The sequence below is a fragment of the Cherax quadricarinatus genome, chromosome 50 (assembly GCF_038502225.1).
Source record: "Cherax quadricarinatus isolate ZL_2023a chromosome 50, ASM3850222v1, whole genome shotgun sequence".
In the NCBI taxonomy this organism is placed as follows: Eukaryota; Metazoa; Arthropoda; class Malacostraca; order Decapoda; family Parastacidae; genus Cherax; species Cherax quadricarinatus.
The window spans coordinates 20,021,403-20,038,929 of record NC_091341.1 but is presented as its reverse complement, the minus strand read 5'-3'; the positions used below and the strand labels follow the sequence as shown (position 1 = coordinate 20,038,929).

Sequence of the window (17,527 nt, the reverse complement as noted above, 5' to 3'; positions counted from 1 at the left end):
GAAAATAATCTTCTTTACAAATAAACTCCAATGAGTGGGTCATCATATAGCAAAGATATAAAAAAAATAATTTTTTTCAGGACAAACAAAATTCCCCCTCTCCATCACTAATGGGTAATAGTTTCATCACCCTCATGAACATTAAGGTCAAGTAATTATTACTATGATTAATTAGCCACTGTCATAAGAGCTGACAACAGCTTTGCAAAGGATGCAAATATCATAATACTATAACTATTGTACTGTCAACAAAGGTATTGCAGCAATGCTTTTTATTTGTGAATATTCAATTTGTTTATGACAGTGGAGGCTATTAATACTTTCAAATAAATCTATCCTAATATTAATTAGAAATAGTTTCTTAATTACAGAAAGGCAACATATTTAAGTCTTACCTTTGTATGATATATCTTTACTTCTGAAAATCAAGCCACATGCCAATAATGTTGCTGATGATACTCCTAGATCAGGTAACTATCTTTCATATCATTTGGACAAAGAAACTTGGTTTGAGAGTCATATTTCATCTATTTTTAACTGCCATGATCAATTACGTCATACATATGATGCACTGATTACCTGTTTCAGATAAAATATAATTATTTGTAAAATCTTCTTAAGTGTTAGGTTAATCATAAAACAATGTGACACATGACATTTACTGATATCATTCTATACAAAAGTACACTGCTGGCATGCTTTAACCATAGAAGAAAAAAAAAGATGCTTCTCAACAAATGAATATGACTAAGTAAAAGTTTAACTTTCTTTTGCAAGTCTTGAAATATACCATCACTATGATGAGGGGTTAGGCAGGGTTTGACTATGGGTTCATTAATGCTACAAGTCTTTGTGTAAGGCAGTTAAGGTCTTGTAACAAACCTGGTACTGCATTTACTGCAGTTTACCAAAACACAATCATTAATAATTTTATCAAAACATGATATTCATTTAAAAATTAAAGATGGTATTCCCGCAGAACTTTAAACAATGTTATATCAGACTGCTCAACAAAGTTTTCCTATTTAAATATAAATATATATAGATGTATAGGTCTAATATATATATATATATTTTTTTTTTTATTATCACACCGGCCGATTCCCACCAAGGCAGGGTGGCCCGAAAAAGAAAAACTTTCACCATCATTCACTCCATCACTGTCTTGCCAGAAGGGTGCTTTACACTACAGTTTTTAAACTGCAACATTAACACCCCTCCTTCAGAGTGCAGGCACTGTACTTCCCATCTCCAGGACTCAAGTCCGGCCTGCCGGTTTCCCTGAATCCCTTCATAAATGTTACTTTGCTCACACTCCAACAGCACGTCAAGTATTAAAAACCATTTGTCTCCATTCACTCCTATCAAACACGCTCACGCATGCCTGCTGGAAGTCCAAGCCCCTCGCACACAAAACCTCCTTTACCCCCTCCGTCCAACCCTTCCTAGGCCGACCCCTACCCCGCCTTCCTTCCACTACAGACTGATACACTCTTGAAGTCATTCTGTTTCGCTCCATTCTCTCTACATGTCCGAACCACCTCAACAACCCTTCCTCAGCCCTCTGGACAACAGTTTTGGTAATCCCGCACCTCCTCCTAACTTCCAAACTACGAATTCTCTGCATTATATTCACACCACACATTGCCCTCAGACATGACATCTCCACTGCCTCCAGCCTTCTCCTTGCTGCAACATTCATCACCCACGCTTCACACCCATATAAGAGCGTTGGTAAAACTATACTCTCATACATTCCCCTCTTTGCCTCCAAGGACAAAGTTCTTTGTCTCCACAGACTCCTAAGTGCACCACTCACTCTTTTTCCCTCATCAATTCTATGATTCACCTCATCTTTCATAGACCCATCTGCTGACACGTCCACTCCCAAATATCTGAATACGTTCACCTCCTCCATACTCTCTCCCTCCAATCTGATATTCAATCTTTCATCACCTAATCTTTTTGTTATCCTCATAACCTTACTCTTTCCTGTATTCACCTTTAATTTTCTTCTTTTGCACACCCTACCAAATTCATCCACCAATCTCTGCAACTTCTCTTCAGAAACTCCCAAGAGCACAGTGTCATCAGCAAAGAGCAGCTGTGACAACTCCCACTTTGTGTGTGATTCTTTATCTTTTAACTCCACGCCTCTTGCCAAGACCCTCGCATTTACTTCTCTTACAACCCCATCTATAAATATATTAAACAACCACGGTGACATCACACATCCTTGTCTAAGGCCTACTTTTACTGGGAAAAAATTTCCCTCTTTCCTACATACTCTAACTTGAGCCTCACTATCCTCGTAAAAACTCTTCACTGCTTTCAGTAACCTACCTCCTACACCATACACTTGCAACATCTGCCACATTGCCCCCCTATCCACCCTGTCATACGCCTTTTCCAAATCCATAAATGCCACAAAGACCTCTTTAGCCTTATCTAAATACTGTTCACTTATATGTTTCACTGTAAACACCTGGTCCACACACCCCCTACCTTTCCTAAAGCCTCCTTGTTCATCTGCTATCCTATTCTCCGTCTTACTCTTAATTCTTTCAATTATAACTCTACCATACACTTTACCAGGTACACTCAACAGACTTATCCCCCTATAATTTTTGCACTCTCTTTTATCCCCTTTGCCTTTATACAAAGGAACTATGCATGCTCTCTGCCAATCCCTAGGTACCTTACCTTCTTCCATACATTTATTAAATAATTGCACCAACCACTCCAAAACTATATCCCCACCTGCTTTTAACATTTCTATCTTTATCCCATCAATCCCGGCTGCCTTACCCCCTTTCATTTTACCTACTGCCTCACGAACTTCCCCCACACTCACAACTGGCTCTTCCTCACTCCTACAAGATGTTATTCCTCCTTGCCCTATACACGAAATCACAGCTTCCCTATCTTCATCAACATTTAACAATTCCTCAAAATATTCCTTCCATCTTCCCAATACCTCTAACTCTCCATTTAATAACTCTCCTCTCCTATTTTTAACTGACAAATCCATTTGTTCTCTAGGCTTTCTTAACTTGTTAATCTCACTCCAAAACTTTTTCTTATTTTCAACAAAATTTGTTGATAACATCTCACCCACTCTCTCATTTGCTCTCTTTTTACATTGCTTCACCACTCTCTTAACTTCTCTCTTTTTCTCCATATACTCTTCCCTCCTTGCATCACTTCTACTTTGTAAAAACTTCTCATATGCTAACTTTTTCTCCCTTACTACTCTCTTTACATCATCATTCCACCAATCGCTCCTCTTCCCTCCTGCACCCACTTTCCTGTAACCACAAACTTCTGCTGAACACTCTAACACTACATTTTTAAACCTACCCCATACCTCTTCGACCCCATTGCCTATGCTCTCATTAGCCCATCTATCCTCCAATAGCTGTTTATATCTTACCCTAACTGCCTCCTCTTTTAGTTTATAAACCTTCACCTCTCTCTTCCCTGATGCTTCTATTCTCCTTGTATCCCATCTACCTTTTACTCTCAGTGTAGCTACAACTAGAAAGTGATCTGATATATCTGTGGCCCCTCTATAAACATGTACATGTTTATATATATATATATATATATAAAATCCAAGTTAAATGTCTTCTGACACCATCTGCACTGCTAGTCCACATTGATATTGTAGGTGAACACTGTATTGTTAATGAACTCCACCTGCAGGTATACTACATGAACACAATGTGTGTGTGTATAATACATATTTTGAAATAATTTAAGAGAAATAGAAACTGATGAGAGAAGAGGCTGTTTATTTATTATGTGAGTGTACACATTATTTACAGTTCTATGGCAGTGAGCCTAGCAATGAACTGAGTACAGTATGTATAAAAATAAAAAAAAAAAACGACTAGTTGAAGATGTTAAGTATGTCCACTGTAACAAAACATAGGCTATAAAGAGTATAAAAAAAATCTAAGGTGTGTATGTAATACCCATTGTATACATAAATCTTGTATCTCTTACAATCTTAAGTACAGTATGTACAACTTGTAAGGATGTGACTCTTTACCTGTGATGTCATTCTACCTACATACATGACTCCAGCACTGACTAAGGCAGCAGTCTGCTATAAACATATATATATATAAAGAAAGAGCTCAAGAGGCTATTATCAGTGTTAGTAAAATAACCCAAAATACACATGTAACTGACTGGTGTACATTATTATTACACAGCTACTGTGAGGTCTGGAGAGCTATAAGAAAATGAAATAGTTTTATACAAGTAATGAAGGTAGTCAATATACATTTCCTATGAAAAAAGCAGTGTTAAAGAATAAATAATATATTTTTCTTTATTGTAACTGCATTGTTGTGAAGTGAAAATAACTTAAATTCGTATATACTATTGTATAGAGTGGATGCACTTATTTAAATCAGCAATTTGTATAGAAAACTTTAAGGAACTTAAAGTTGTACACAATAATAATCACCAATTCTTGTTGCCAATCGGAAGTACTGACATGCCAAAGTCCATCTTGAAGATGATCAACTTGCTTCCACCTAAGTACTGTACAGGAAAGATCAATAGCATCAGAACTACAGAGACTGCAAAGTAGTCACATCCTGTACTTCGTACTTAACTTTTAGTGTGACCACCCAGAAAAAGTTTGCCTCACACACTTAAAATCTGTGGTCTCAAGATATATTTAAAAAACTTATGACAATAAATGAACTCTATAAAATGCATTGAACTATACTGTCTGAATATGACCTGGGATGCATCACCATACTATATACATTGTATAAAATGCTGCTAATTAAAAGAATAGCTGGTGATCATCAACCAATATTATCGTAGATTGAGAGTTGGTTTAGCGAGTAATAATAAATACATTATATATATATATATATATATATATATATATATATGGTCTGAACATTTTAAGCTTTCAGTTGTATTATGAGGCCCATATTACTACTTTAAATACAACCTACGAATGTCAAATGTTCAGTAGTTTTAGATTTGTGAGAACAGAGATTTCTGGTTGGTCACTGGGATACGTGCCACTACAGCGCAGTACCAAAAGAATGATGATATCTATGGTTCAGGGGAAGATTATGGTTATCTAAACTGTCACCTCAATAATCCACCTATACGAGATCAGCATATATAGGTTCCAAAAATAATAGTCACAATCACTTTGGCACTAATGACAATGAGTGAGCCTTGTAAAACAAGCTTAGTGTGTTAAGTCTAAATCTGCCATAATGTATAAGTGGCTGTGATAGAAGTTACAAGAATGATAACCATAATCTTCTGCATCCCCCAGGGAAATACCTTAGGTCCCTTCAAGTCAATGTACAACTGATTATCTCTATTAGATCTTTTAAATATCCAGTTCATACTTTCTCTTCCAAATTATGCAAATAAAATTTGAAGTGAGAGCTACTGGCATAGAAGATGAGCTTGGAGGGACTGAGGCTGAGGCAGGTGGGGGTGCAGTGCTTCAAGCGGCAATATGAGCTTTTATGAACTGGGAACTGCTGCTTTAAAACAGTCCCTTCCTCTTTTTGGCTTTCTCTTTCCCATCCACATGCCTGTTGAAGAAAAGAAATAAAAGAAGGTCAACAACCATCAAAATTCTCCCATAACCACAAAAATAGAGCTACTGTACTGCAAAAAACAAAAACAGCCTGCGAAGTTACTCATAATAATGCCAAGTAAGCAAAGGCCAAGAAGCAATAAACAGATAATTTTATCAATTGATATTAGGTCACCTTGTCCTGCAGTAAAGCCTACCGAGTTTTTCCAAGGGTCGAGATTCATATGTATAAATTTGCATGTAATTTTAATAAAATTAATAAAGCATTTTGTGAAAAAAAAAGACAAAAATAATGCGAGTTGCATGGCTTGTTAGTATTGTATAATCTAGATTGAGTAAGTTTTTGATATGCATAAATAAATGTAAAAAAAAAAAAAGTGGTAAAAACCCAAAAGAAGAAAACTAAAACACTGACAGATAATTAAGAGTATTACTGAGTGAACTGCAATATTATTAAGGTGGTTGTAAATAGTGAAAAACATGCTCCTCTTGGCAGTTTCCACATGCACTAATGTCTAACATTTACAATAATCCTTTGTTAAGCTTTAAGGATATGTTCTGATTTCTTACAAAATGTTGTTTTAACTATTAAAATTCTTCTGAGAAGCAGAAACTTTTAACATTGTCATTACGACTGAAAGAAGCTACGAGTTTTGCTCAAGTGAAAGACCATGTTGGAGGACACAGTGAAACCCTTCTAACCAAAATAAATATCCTTTTAATGAAAACGAAGTCACCAGAGACTTTAGAGCTAGTTCAGTGTGCAGGCTGCTTCTTAGTAAAAGGAGGAAGTTCCCTGCAAGATCAAGAATACTAACATCTACATTCAATCAAATACATTAATAGTTTCCAAACCCAAAGCTACAAAACTTTTTTAAGCTTCAATTAACTACTGTGCTTACCTTCAATATTTGTTATAATTTTAATAATTTTAAGCCAAAAAATTGGACCTTCCTTATATTCCTTGTAAATTGCCTATTTTTGCCTTAAAACATAAGAGCAAATTTTATGAAGAATCTCAAAGATCTGCATTTACAAAACTGGAATTTGAAAGTGTCATCAAAAAACCTGAAGGATAAAATTAAGCCTAAATATTTCTACCCATGTTAGTGGCTAATAGCTAGCCAGCTGCTAAGTGCATAAGTAAATATTAAGTGTTTGGTGTCTCAGTGGGAGATGGCCAATGTGTTAAAAAAAAAAATATGTATATAGTACATGGTGTGCATGCAAGAATGAAATTACAGTACTCTTGTAAAATTCAAAACACTTGGAAAAATTATAATATGAAGCCCATTGTGTCCTTTAAACTAGAGCTGGAGCTTAGTAGATTTAGAATAAAGCATAGGAGATGATGCAACAAGCAGAGGCACCTCTTAGTGCTGCCAGAAATGCAAGCTTGATCAATGAGTCCTGTAGAAGGCATGGCAAAGCATTAATAAGCGTATTTATCAGGCCTATGCACTACGTTTGCAAATGATGAGATTTTATCCTGAGCTTCAAGAAAGGGTAGGACATAGGAAAAATTTCCCCAAGGTTTACTGTACAGGACTGTAGCCAGCTGTAATATTTAACCACTCGATGTATTGGAGTGTGTTTCCTATTAGTACTTGAAAACTCCTAATTAATTACAAACCTTTAAGTGGAATTTATAGAAATACTGTAATATAATCTGAAACTTATAAACATGTGTCCATTTCTTATATATCTTTAAGACTAAAATTTTAGTGAAAAATTAAATATGTACATTAAATGTAATAATTGTGTAGTCTTACAAATTACTTTATGGGATGTCTGACTGGTCAACTGCCACTCACAAACTAGTTGTTCTTGTTAGAGGCCTGCAACCACCAAAATCATTCAGTGAACATCAACAACCATAATATTCATATTTGTTCATCTGTTAATGCTAATATAATGTTTTGATAAAGAAATTCAAAATTTTCATCAAAATCTTTATTTTTTTGATAATAATGCCAGTGTAATGCCACTATAGTATGAGGAGTGAGTAGCTGCTTCTAATAGACAAATTTGATCACAAAGGGAAACATAGTCTCAGCTTTGTTGAATATTACATTCAACAAAATGAATAAAAAAAGTATCTTAAAAGACTTATTGCAACAATGAACAAGGAACTCCAAACACTTTCAACAATAAGCACCTAGGCAAGAACCTAGGAAAGCATCTAGGTAAGAATCTAGATAATCAGTAGGTAAGCACCTAGGTAAGAGACCACATCATTAAATTAAGAACAGGAATACTTACTATGCAGATACAAGAATCAGTTTTATTCTCTATAAATAACATTCTTTGAAAGAATGGTTATTGATATTTTATACAAAAAAAAAAAAAGTAACCACTGCTGTAATGGCATATTACTGTTTACAAACTTTACACAAGGAAACAATTGATATTTCATGCTGCAGTGTTGAACGTAAGAAATAAAACACTAACTAGCTTGCAATAGCCAAGCACCTCATTCTGGCCTCATATTTTATTGTTTTTACATATTTTAACTGTATTAACTTCTTATCCTCCTCTTATTTCTACCAGCTAACTCAACTTTATCATCCTCCTCCTTTACCCTCTATTCAAATTGTTTAATTTTATCATTTTCATTTGAGACAAAGAATTTACTTACAAGTAATGCAGTTTTACCACAATTTTAATCAGTTTACTAAGAAATTTATCACATATACCACTGCTCATTACTGATTTGGCAGAATGTATATCACCTTGCAGATAATGAAACAATTCACATGTGTTGGTCACTCTTGTTTTCTTTTAGTTTAGATAGTACTTGTTTTTTATAGTAACCTTTTCTTTATAGTAATCAACCTACACAGATTCTACCATTTGCATTTACAGCATTCTTGTTACTGTATATGTAAAACACTTGTCTACTTCTGAAGCATTTAAGTCTACCCTTAATGCAGACATTGAGGATGCAACTGTAATGCATCAAAACAAAACTGAAAATATCAGAACAACTCTTATATGAAACAATAAAAGAAGGCAGAAAGAGGCAATGTTAATTCTATATACAAGAGAGTTGAACAGTGGCCTTGCTGAAGACAACCAGAGGAGTTAGCTATATGGCTCGACTACTCATGTATCTGCATAGTAAATCTTAACTCGTAGTATTCATACAACAAAATACATTTTGTGTGTATTGCAGAATTTTAATGTTTTTAATTTTTAATGGCAGGAGATCCTTACATTGTTCAGTCATCTTACATATGAGTTTAACAACCTTTCCAAAATACATATACAACAATTACCAACTGAACACACTTGTACGATAAAACTAAACATCATTATAGTAATGACAAGTTTCAGTTTAAAAAAAAAGTATTCTTTAGCTTGAGCATCAACTCAAAGTAGAATGCTTAAGACATAAGAGGGTAGGAATGATAACAGAAAGAGATGCCCTTCTTTATCTTGTCGTCTTGACCTATTACTGCTGGTTACACTGCTCGTTTTGTTTGAATTTATGTCTGGGAAGTGAGTAGGTACGCGAGAACTTTGGAGAGCTCTTCTGAGAGCCTCCCGAGGTGGTGCTGGAAGACGCCAGGGAGGAGGTCCTGTTAGTGGGAAGTAGCCGGATGTTAGCGAGCATGCACTTACGTACAGACACACGTCTTGGTAAGTACAGTATGAGCTACTGAATGCTGGATAAATCTGTCTGGATAAATACTTACCCTCTTCTGTATGAGTTTAACCTCTACATAAAATAGGGAATGGTAACTTTTAACTGCTTGATAGCATTCAACTGAAACTATATGAAAAGTATTCATGTACTCTAAATACTAATTCGTAATGAAATTAATCCTACAAACTTTGGTGCTATATACCAAACTTACTATCACATTGCTGTTACTGATTATTGATGGCATTTCTTCATAAGCAATAATGTCAGAAAATAACTTGATAATTTGGAGGCAAAATTTTCTCAAAATCATTCTGCATTCAAATAATGAAAATTCCTGGCCTCAAATAAATCCATATAATCTTATAATTATTACAGTGAGTTAGATAAAAAAAAATGTGATGATGCTGACTATACTACCATTAGTTAATGCGAGAAAGAAAAGAAAGGAAGATTATGATATTAACAAGCCACTGTAAGTTCTAAAATGCACTTTTTAACAAAACTAATGGGTCTCTAATGTGCAGTAAAACTTGCAAGACTCATCCTTTGAATAACTGCTACCTATGATAAATATGCAAGATTACAGGTACATCTTGCTACTTCTACTTACACTTAGGTCACACTAAACATGCATGTACACATTTATTTATACACACTCATCTGAGTTTTCTTTGATTTTTATCTTAATAGTTCTTGTTTCTTATTACTTTTCCTTTTATATCCATGGGAAAGTGGAATAAGAATCTTTCCTACGTGAGCCATGCGTGTTGTAAAAGTCAACTAAAATGCCAGGAACAATGGGCTAGTAACCCTTTTTCCTGTAATGATTACTAAAAAGAATAAGAAGAAAATTGTCAAAGTGGGAAGTCTGAATGTGCATGGATGTTGTGCGAATGATAAGAACGAGATGATTGTGGATGTTATGAATGAGAAGAAGCTGGATGTCCTGGCTTTAAGTGAAACAAAGCTGAAGGTGGTGGGAGAGTTTCAGTGGAGAGAAATAAATGGGATTAGGTCAGGGGTTTCAAATAAAGTTAGAACTAAAGAAGGAGTAGCAATAATGTTGAAGGATAAGCTATGGCAGGAAAAGAGTATAAATGTATTAATTCAAGGATTATGTCGAGTAAAATAAAGGTTGGATGTGAAAAGTGGGTTATAGTAAGCGTATATGCACCTGGAGAAGAGAGAGGTGTAGAGCAGAGAGAGAGATTTTGGGAAATGTTGAGTGAATGCATGGGGAGTTTTGAACCAAGTGTGAGAGTAATGGTGGTTGGGGATTTCAATGCTAAAGTGGGTTAAAATGTTGTGCAGGGAGTAGTAGGTAAATTTGGGGTGCCAGGGGTAAATGAAAATGGGGAGTCTTTAATTGAGCTATGTGTAGAAAGAGGTTTGGTAATAAATAATACATATTTCATGAAAAGGAGGATAAGTGTATACAAGGTATGATATAGCACATAACGAAATTAGTTTGTTTGATTATGTATTGGTGGATAAAAGGTTGATGGGTGCTCTCCAGGATGTACATGTTTATAGAGGGGCAACTGATATATTGGATCATTATTTAGTTGTAGCTACAGTTAGAGTAAGAATTAGATGGGACAAAAGGAAAATAGCAACAGCAAGTAAGAGAGAGGTGAAAGTGTATAAACTAAGGGAGGAGGAAGTTAGGCCGAGATACAAGCAACTATTGGCAGAAAGGTGGGCTAGTGCAAGTATGGTGAGATATAAGCAGCTATTGGCAGAAAGGTGTGCTACTGCAAGTATGAGTAGTGAAGGGGTTGAAGAGGATTGGAATAGTTTTAAAAATGTAGTATCAGAATGTGGGGCAGACGTTTGTGGCTATAGGAGGGTGGGTGCAGGAGGAAAGAGGAGTGATTGGTGGAATGATGAAGTAAAGGGTGTGACAAAAGAAAAAAAGGAAGCTTATGAGAGTTTTTACAAAGCAGAAGTGTTATAAGAAGAGCAGAGTATATGGAGAGTAAAAGAAAGGTGAAGAGAGTGGTGAGAGAGAGCAAAAGGAGAGCAGATGATAGAGTGAAGAGGCAATGTCAAGAAATTTTGATGAAAATATGAAAAAAATTTGGAGATAAACAAGTTAAGAAAGCCTAGGGAATGAATGGATTCGTTAGTTAAAAACAGAGTAGTGGAGTTAATAGATGGGGAGCTGGAGGTATTGGGTAGATGGCAGGAATATTTTGAGGAACTTTTGAATGTCAATGAAGAAAGGGAGGTGGTAATTTCTTGCACTGGCCAGGGAGGTATAAGATCTTTTAGGACTGAAGAAGAGCAGGATGTGAGTCTGGGGGAGGTGCGTGAGGCATTATGTAGAATGAAAGGGAGTAAAGCAGCTGGAATTGATGGGATTATGACAGAAATGTTAAAAGCAGGGGGGTGATATAGTGTTAGAGTGGTTGGTATTTTTGTTTAATAAATGTATGAAAGAGGGGAAAGTACCTAGGGATTGGCAGAGAGCATGTATAGTTCCTTTATATAAAGGGAAGGGGGACAAAAGAGATTGTAAAAATTACAGGGGAATACATTTACTGAGTATACCAGGAAAAGTGTATGGTAGGGTTATTATTGAAAGAATTAGAGGTAAGAGAGGGAGTAGGATTGTGGATGAGCAAGGCAGCTTCAGAGTGGGTAGGGGATGTGTTGATCAAGTGTTTACATTGAAGCATATATGTGAACAGTATTTAGATAAAGGTAGGGAAGTTTTCATTGCATTTATGGACTCAGAAAAGACACATGATAGAGTGGATAGGGGAGCAATGCAGCAGATGTTGCAAGTATATGGAATAGGTAGTAAGTTACTTAATGTTGTAAAGAGTTTTTATGAGGATAGTGAGGCTCAGGTTAGGGTGTATAGAAGAGAGGGAGATTACTTCCTGGTAAAAGTAGTCTTAGACAGTTATGTGTAATGTCACCATGGTTGTTTAATATATTTATTGATGGGGTTGTAAAAGTAAATGCTAGGGTGTTCGGGAGAGGGGTGGGATTAAATTATGGGGAATCAAATACAAAATGGGAGTTGACACAGTTACTTTTTGCTGATGATACTGTGCTTATGGGAGATTTTAAAGAAACGCTGCAAAGGTTAGTGGACAAGTTTGGGAGGGTGTGTAAAGGTAGAAAGTTGAAAGTGATCATAGATAAGAGTAAGGTGATGAGGGTATCAAATGATTTAGGTAAAGAAAAAGTGGATATCACAATGGAGAGAGGGAGAATGGAAGAAGTGAATGTTTTCAGGATGAGGTTAACCATAGAACTGATGAAGGAAAATAGGCGAGTGGTGCGTTGAGGTATATGTGGAGACAAAAAAAACATCTATGAAGGCAAAGAAGGGAATGTATGAAAGTATAGTGGTACCAACACTTATATGGGTGTGAAGCTTGGGTTATACATGCTGCAGTGAGGAGGCAGTGGAGATGTCCTGTCTAAGGGCAATGTGTGGTGAAAGTATTATGCAGAGAATTCAAAGTGTAGAAATTAGAAGGTGTGGATTTAATAAAAGTATTAGTCAGAGAAACCAAACCATGGGTGGGGTTTAAACCCGCAGTCAGAGAATCTCAAAAGTCCAGACCGTCGCGGGTTCAAACCCCACCCGTGGTATGGTTTGTTTGCAATCGTGTCATTATGATTTCTGAGTCATATTAGTCAGAGGGCTGAAAAGGGGTTGTTGAGGTGGTTTGGTCATTTAGAGAATGGATCAAAGCAGAATGACATGGACAACATATAAATCTGTAGGGCAAGGAAGACAGGGTAGGGGTCATCCTCGAAAAGGTTGGAGGGAGGGGGATAAAGGCTTTGTGGGCGAGCGGCTTCGACTTCCAGCAAGCATGTGTGAACGTGTTAGATATTAGTGAATGGAGACGAATGGTTTTTGGGACCTGACGAGCTGTTGGAGTGTAAGCAGGGTAATATTTAGTGAAGGGATTCAGGGAAACTGGTTATTTTTATATAGCCGGACTTAAGTACTAGAAATGGGAAGTACAATACCTGCACTTTAAAGGAGGGGTTTGGGACATTGGCAGTTTGAAGGGATATGTTATATATCTTTATATATGCTTCTAAACTGTTGTATCTGGGCACCTCTGCAAAGACAGTGGTTATGTATGAGTGTGGTGAAAGTGTTGAATGATGATAAAAGTATTTTCTTTTCGGGGATTTTTTCTTTCTTTTTGGGTCACCCTGCCTCGGTGGGAGACAGCCGACTTGTTGAAAAAAAAAAAAAATATATACTATATATACAGTAGGGCCCCCCACTTATTCAGCAGGTTAGGTTCCAGGCTACTGCCGGAAAGCAGACATCGCCGGAAAGCAGAACGCCATTTTTCAACTTATAAATGCATATAAATGCCAGGTAACAAGTTTACACTAACATATATTACATTAGCAATAGAACTAAGCATTAAAAACAATAAAAAGTAAAATACACACACAGTACACCTATTACTTACCTTAAAATATTAGTAGTCTTAATGTAGGGTGAGAGGTGAGTTTAACCCCTTCAGGGTCCAAGGCCCAAATCCAAGGCCCAGTGTCCAAGAATTTTCAAAAAAAAAAATTTGTTATTTTTTCTTATGAAATGGTAGAGAATCTTTTTGTCAAGGTAATAAAACAAAAAGTACGAAATTTGATGGAAAATTGACGAAATTATGCTCTCGCGAATTTTGATGTGTCAGCGATATTTACGAATCGGCGATTTTGCCGACTTTGATTCCCATTTTAGGCCAATTACATTATTCCAGTCAACCAAATTCCTAGCTATTTCACTAGTATTACTTCTATTCTATCGATTGAGCACAAGAAATTGCCAAGTCAACTGTTTCAACTACAAATTAAAGTGATTGGAAATTGTTAATTTGGCCAATTTAACACAAAGTTCAAAATATTCCAATTTCAAAATAGGATCCAGAATAAACAATGTAGGTATTCCTGGCACTAAACTAACATTTCCTCTGTTCATTAGTTACGTTTTGAGGCTTTACAAATAAATTCCATTTTGATTTTTTATTCACATAATGAATTTTTATTCACACCAAAAAATAGAAGATTCACTGTTATGCAATATTGTAATAATTGTATAAACATCATCACCACATTTGTGAATGTATATTAGACCCACCAGCTGGCGTGTATTAGACGTGTGAGGTCGTTTGTTTACTCTTGAACATCGGCAAAAATTTAACATTTCCGCCACTTTGAGCTCAGTTTCAAGCCATTTCCAGTGCTAAATCCAATCAAAATTATCTCTATTTCTGTAATATGTCTTCCATTCTATCAAATGAGACCAAGAAATAGCAAATACAACTATAAAAAACATACGAAAAAACACTGCAAATTCACTGTTTTAATCGAAAATCAGGGTCTGTTTTTTTCCTCTCATTATACACAGTGTGCTGCAGGATTTGTTTTATGTGGTGCACACATACCACATAGATGTATTCTCTCATATCTAGGCCCAAATTTACCACTCACAGTTTATCAGAGTGAGCTGAGCTCATGACGTAGATCTACGGTTTGGACCCTGAACGTAAAGCCGTAGATCTACGGGACGGACCCTGAAAGGGTTAATAGCAAATAATAAACAAACAAAACACTCACCACACAGTGGTGGGAGGGCTGGCTGCCAGTTGCAGGGGTCGGAGGGAGGGTAGTAAGGACTTGTGGCGGTAAACTTAAATATGATTTGGCAGCTGGGAATTTGGCAGTTGGGAATTCGTGAATGTGTGAAGCCCGCGAAAGTTGAAAACGCAAATGTTGAGGGAGACCTGTACATTTTTTTTTTTCAACAAGTCGGCCGTTTCCCACCGAGGCAGGGTGACCCAAAAAAAAAAAAAGAAAGAAAATCCCCCAAAAGAAAATACTTTCATCATCATTCAACACTTTCACCACACACACACATTATCACTGTTTTTGCAGAGGTGCTCAGAATACAACAGTTTAGAAGCATATACGTATAAAGATACACAACATATCCCTCCAAACTGCCAATATCCCAAACCCCTCCTTTAAAGTGCAGGCATTGTACTTCCCATTTCCAGGACTCAAGTCCGACTATATGAAAATAACCGGTTTCCCTGAATCCCTTCACTAAATATTACCCTGCTCACACTCCAACAGATCGTCAGGTCCCAAGTACCATTCGTCTCCGTTCACTCCTATCTAACACGCTCACGCAGGCTTGCTGGAAGTCCAAGCCCCTTGCCCACAAAACCTCCTTTACCCCCTCTCTCCAACCCTTTCGAGGACGATCCCTACCCCGCCTTCCTTCCCCGATAGATTTATATGCTTTCCATGTCATTCTACTTTGATCCATTCTCTCTAAATGACCAAACCACCTCAACAACCCCTCTTCTGCCCTCTGACTAATACTTTTATTAACTCCACACCTTTTCCTAATTTCCACACTCTGAATTTACTGAATAATATTTACACCACACATTGCCCTTAGACAGGACATCTCCACTGCCTCCGTCTCCTCGCTGCTGCATTTACCACCCAAGCTTCACACCCATATAAGAGTGTTGGTACTACTATACTTTCATACATTCCCTTCTTTGCCTCCATAGATAACGTTTTTTGACTCCACATATACCTCAATGCACCACTCACCTTTTTTCCTTCATCAATTCTATGATTAACCTCATCCTTCATAAATCCATCCTCCGACACATCAACTCCCAAGTATCTGAAAACATTCACTTCTTCCATACTTCTCCCAAATTTGATATCCAATTTTTCTTTACCTAAATCATTTGATACCCTCATCACCTTACTCTTTTCTATGTTCACTTTCAACTTTCTACCTTTACACACATTCCCAAACTCATCCACTAACCTTTGCAATTTTTCTTTAGAATCTCCCATAAGCATAGTATCATCAGCAAAAATTAACTGTCAATTCCCATTTTGAATTTGATTCCCCATAATTTAATCCCACCCCTCTCCCGAACACCCTAGCATTTACTTCTTTTACAACCTCATCTATAAATATATTAAACAACCATAGTGACATTACACATCCCTGTCTAAGACCTACTTTTACCAGGAAGTAGTCTCCCTCTCTTCTACACACCCTAACCTGAGCCTCACTATCCTCATAAAAACTCTTTACGGCATTTAGTAACTTACCACCTATTCCATATACTTGCAACATCTGCCACATTGCTCCTCTATCGACTATCATATGCCTTTTCTAAATCCATAAATGCAATAAAAACTTCCCTACCTTTATGTAAATACTGTTCACATATATGCTTCAATGTAAACACTTGATCTACACATCCCCTACCCACTCTGAAACCTCCTTGCTCATCTCCATCCTACATTCTGTCTTACCTCTAATTCTTTCACAATTATAACCCTACCATACACTTTTCCTGGTATACTCACTATATATATATATATATATATATATATATACACATATATAATTTTTTTTTTTGAAGAACAGGAAACCAATGTTCTACACGTCATGAAGAGGACTGAGTTGGGTTGTAAATGGCTATTCAGATCATATTTCTTTGAGGGTCCAGTGAAGCACAACACTTAAATCTAGATATGCAACAAGTCTACTGGCACTAATAGAAAAACCTTTATATTAAGGATGTTGCAGTTCCAACAGGATGAGGCACTAATGACACATTACAGAGCTGCTGTTTGGAAATGCCTTTGTGAGGGGTTTCCAGAAACACTGGATTAGCAGTGCATCACTAGTAAAGTCTGCATGTCAGCATGTGATTATTTCCTTTAGGGCTTTATACGAGATTGTTGCACAACAGTGCTACAGAAACAATGATGACCTTAAGAATGCAGAGACTTGCTTTTAATCATATCTCCCTACCAATGCTCCAGAAAGAGTCCTGAAGAACATGTAGTAGTTTTTTTTTAAGGTTCACAGGTAACATAATACTAAGCATACCCTCAAGTGGACCTTAACCTACAATGGCCTGCCATTATGGATAATGATCATGTTGGGTTTGTTTATGATGACCAGGAATATATATACGGTTATTTACAAATCTCATCATCTGTCTTTTGTACAGATATTATAATGTATTGTAGGTAGTAGGTTGGTAGACAGCAACCGCCCAGGGAGGTACTACCGTCCTGCCAAGTGAGCGTAAAACGAAAGCCTGTAATTGTTTTACATGATGGTAGTATTGCTGGTGTCTTTTGTCTGTCTCATAAACATGCAAGATTTCAGGTATGTCTTGCTACTTCTACTTGCATTTAGGTCACACTACACATACATGTACAAGCATATATATACACAGATCCCT

At 36.6% G+C, this 17,527-nt stretch overlaps 1 protein-coding gene across 10 annotated transcripts in view; it reads right to left on the bottom strand.

Moving 5' to 3' along the window:
• Positions 1 to 3,777: 3,777 nt before the first annotated feature.
• The window catches only part of pnut (septin 7-like protein pnut), a 294,459-nt gene continuing 280,709 nt past the window's right edge, over positions 3,778 to 17,527 (bottom strand). For 9 of the 10 annotated variants that reach the window (XM_053785935.2, XM_053785937.2, XM_070095477.1 and 6 more), the window contains one exon: positions 5,927 to 9,171. In XM_053785935.2, the coding sequence (XP_053641910.1) occupies positions 9,045 to 9,171 (127 nt within the window). In that variant the 3' untranslated portion in view covers positions 5,927 to 9,044. Of the gene's footprint in view, positions 5,586 to 5,926; positions 9,172 to 17,527 lie in introns of those variants that run through there. The other variant, XM_070095475.1, reaches the window with a different exon arrangement.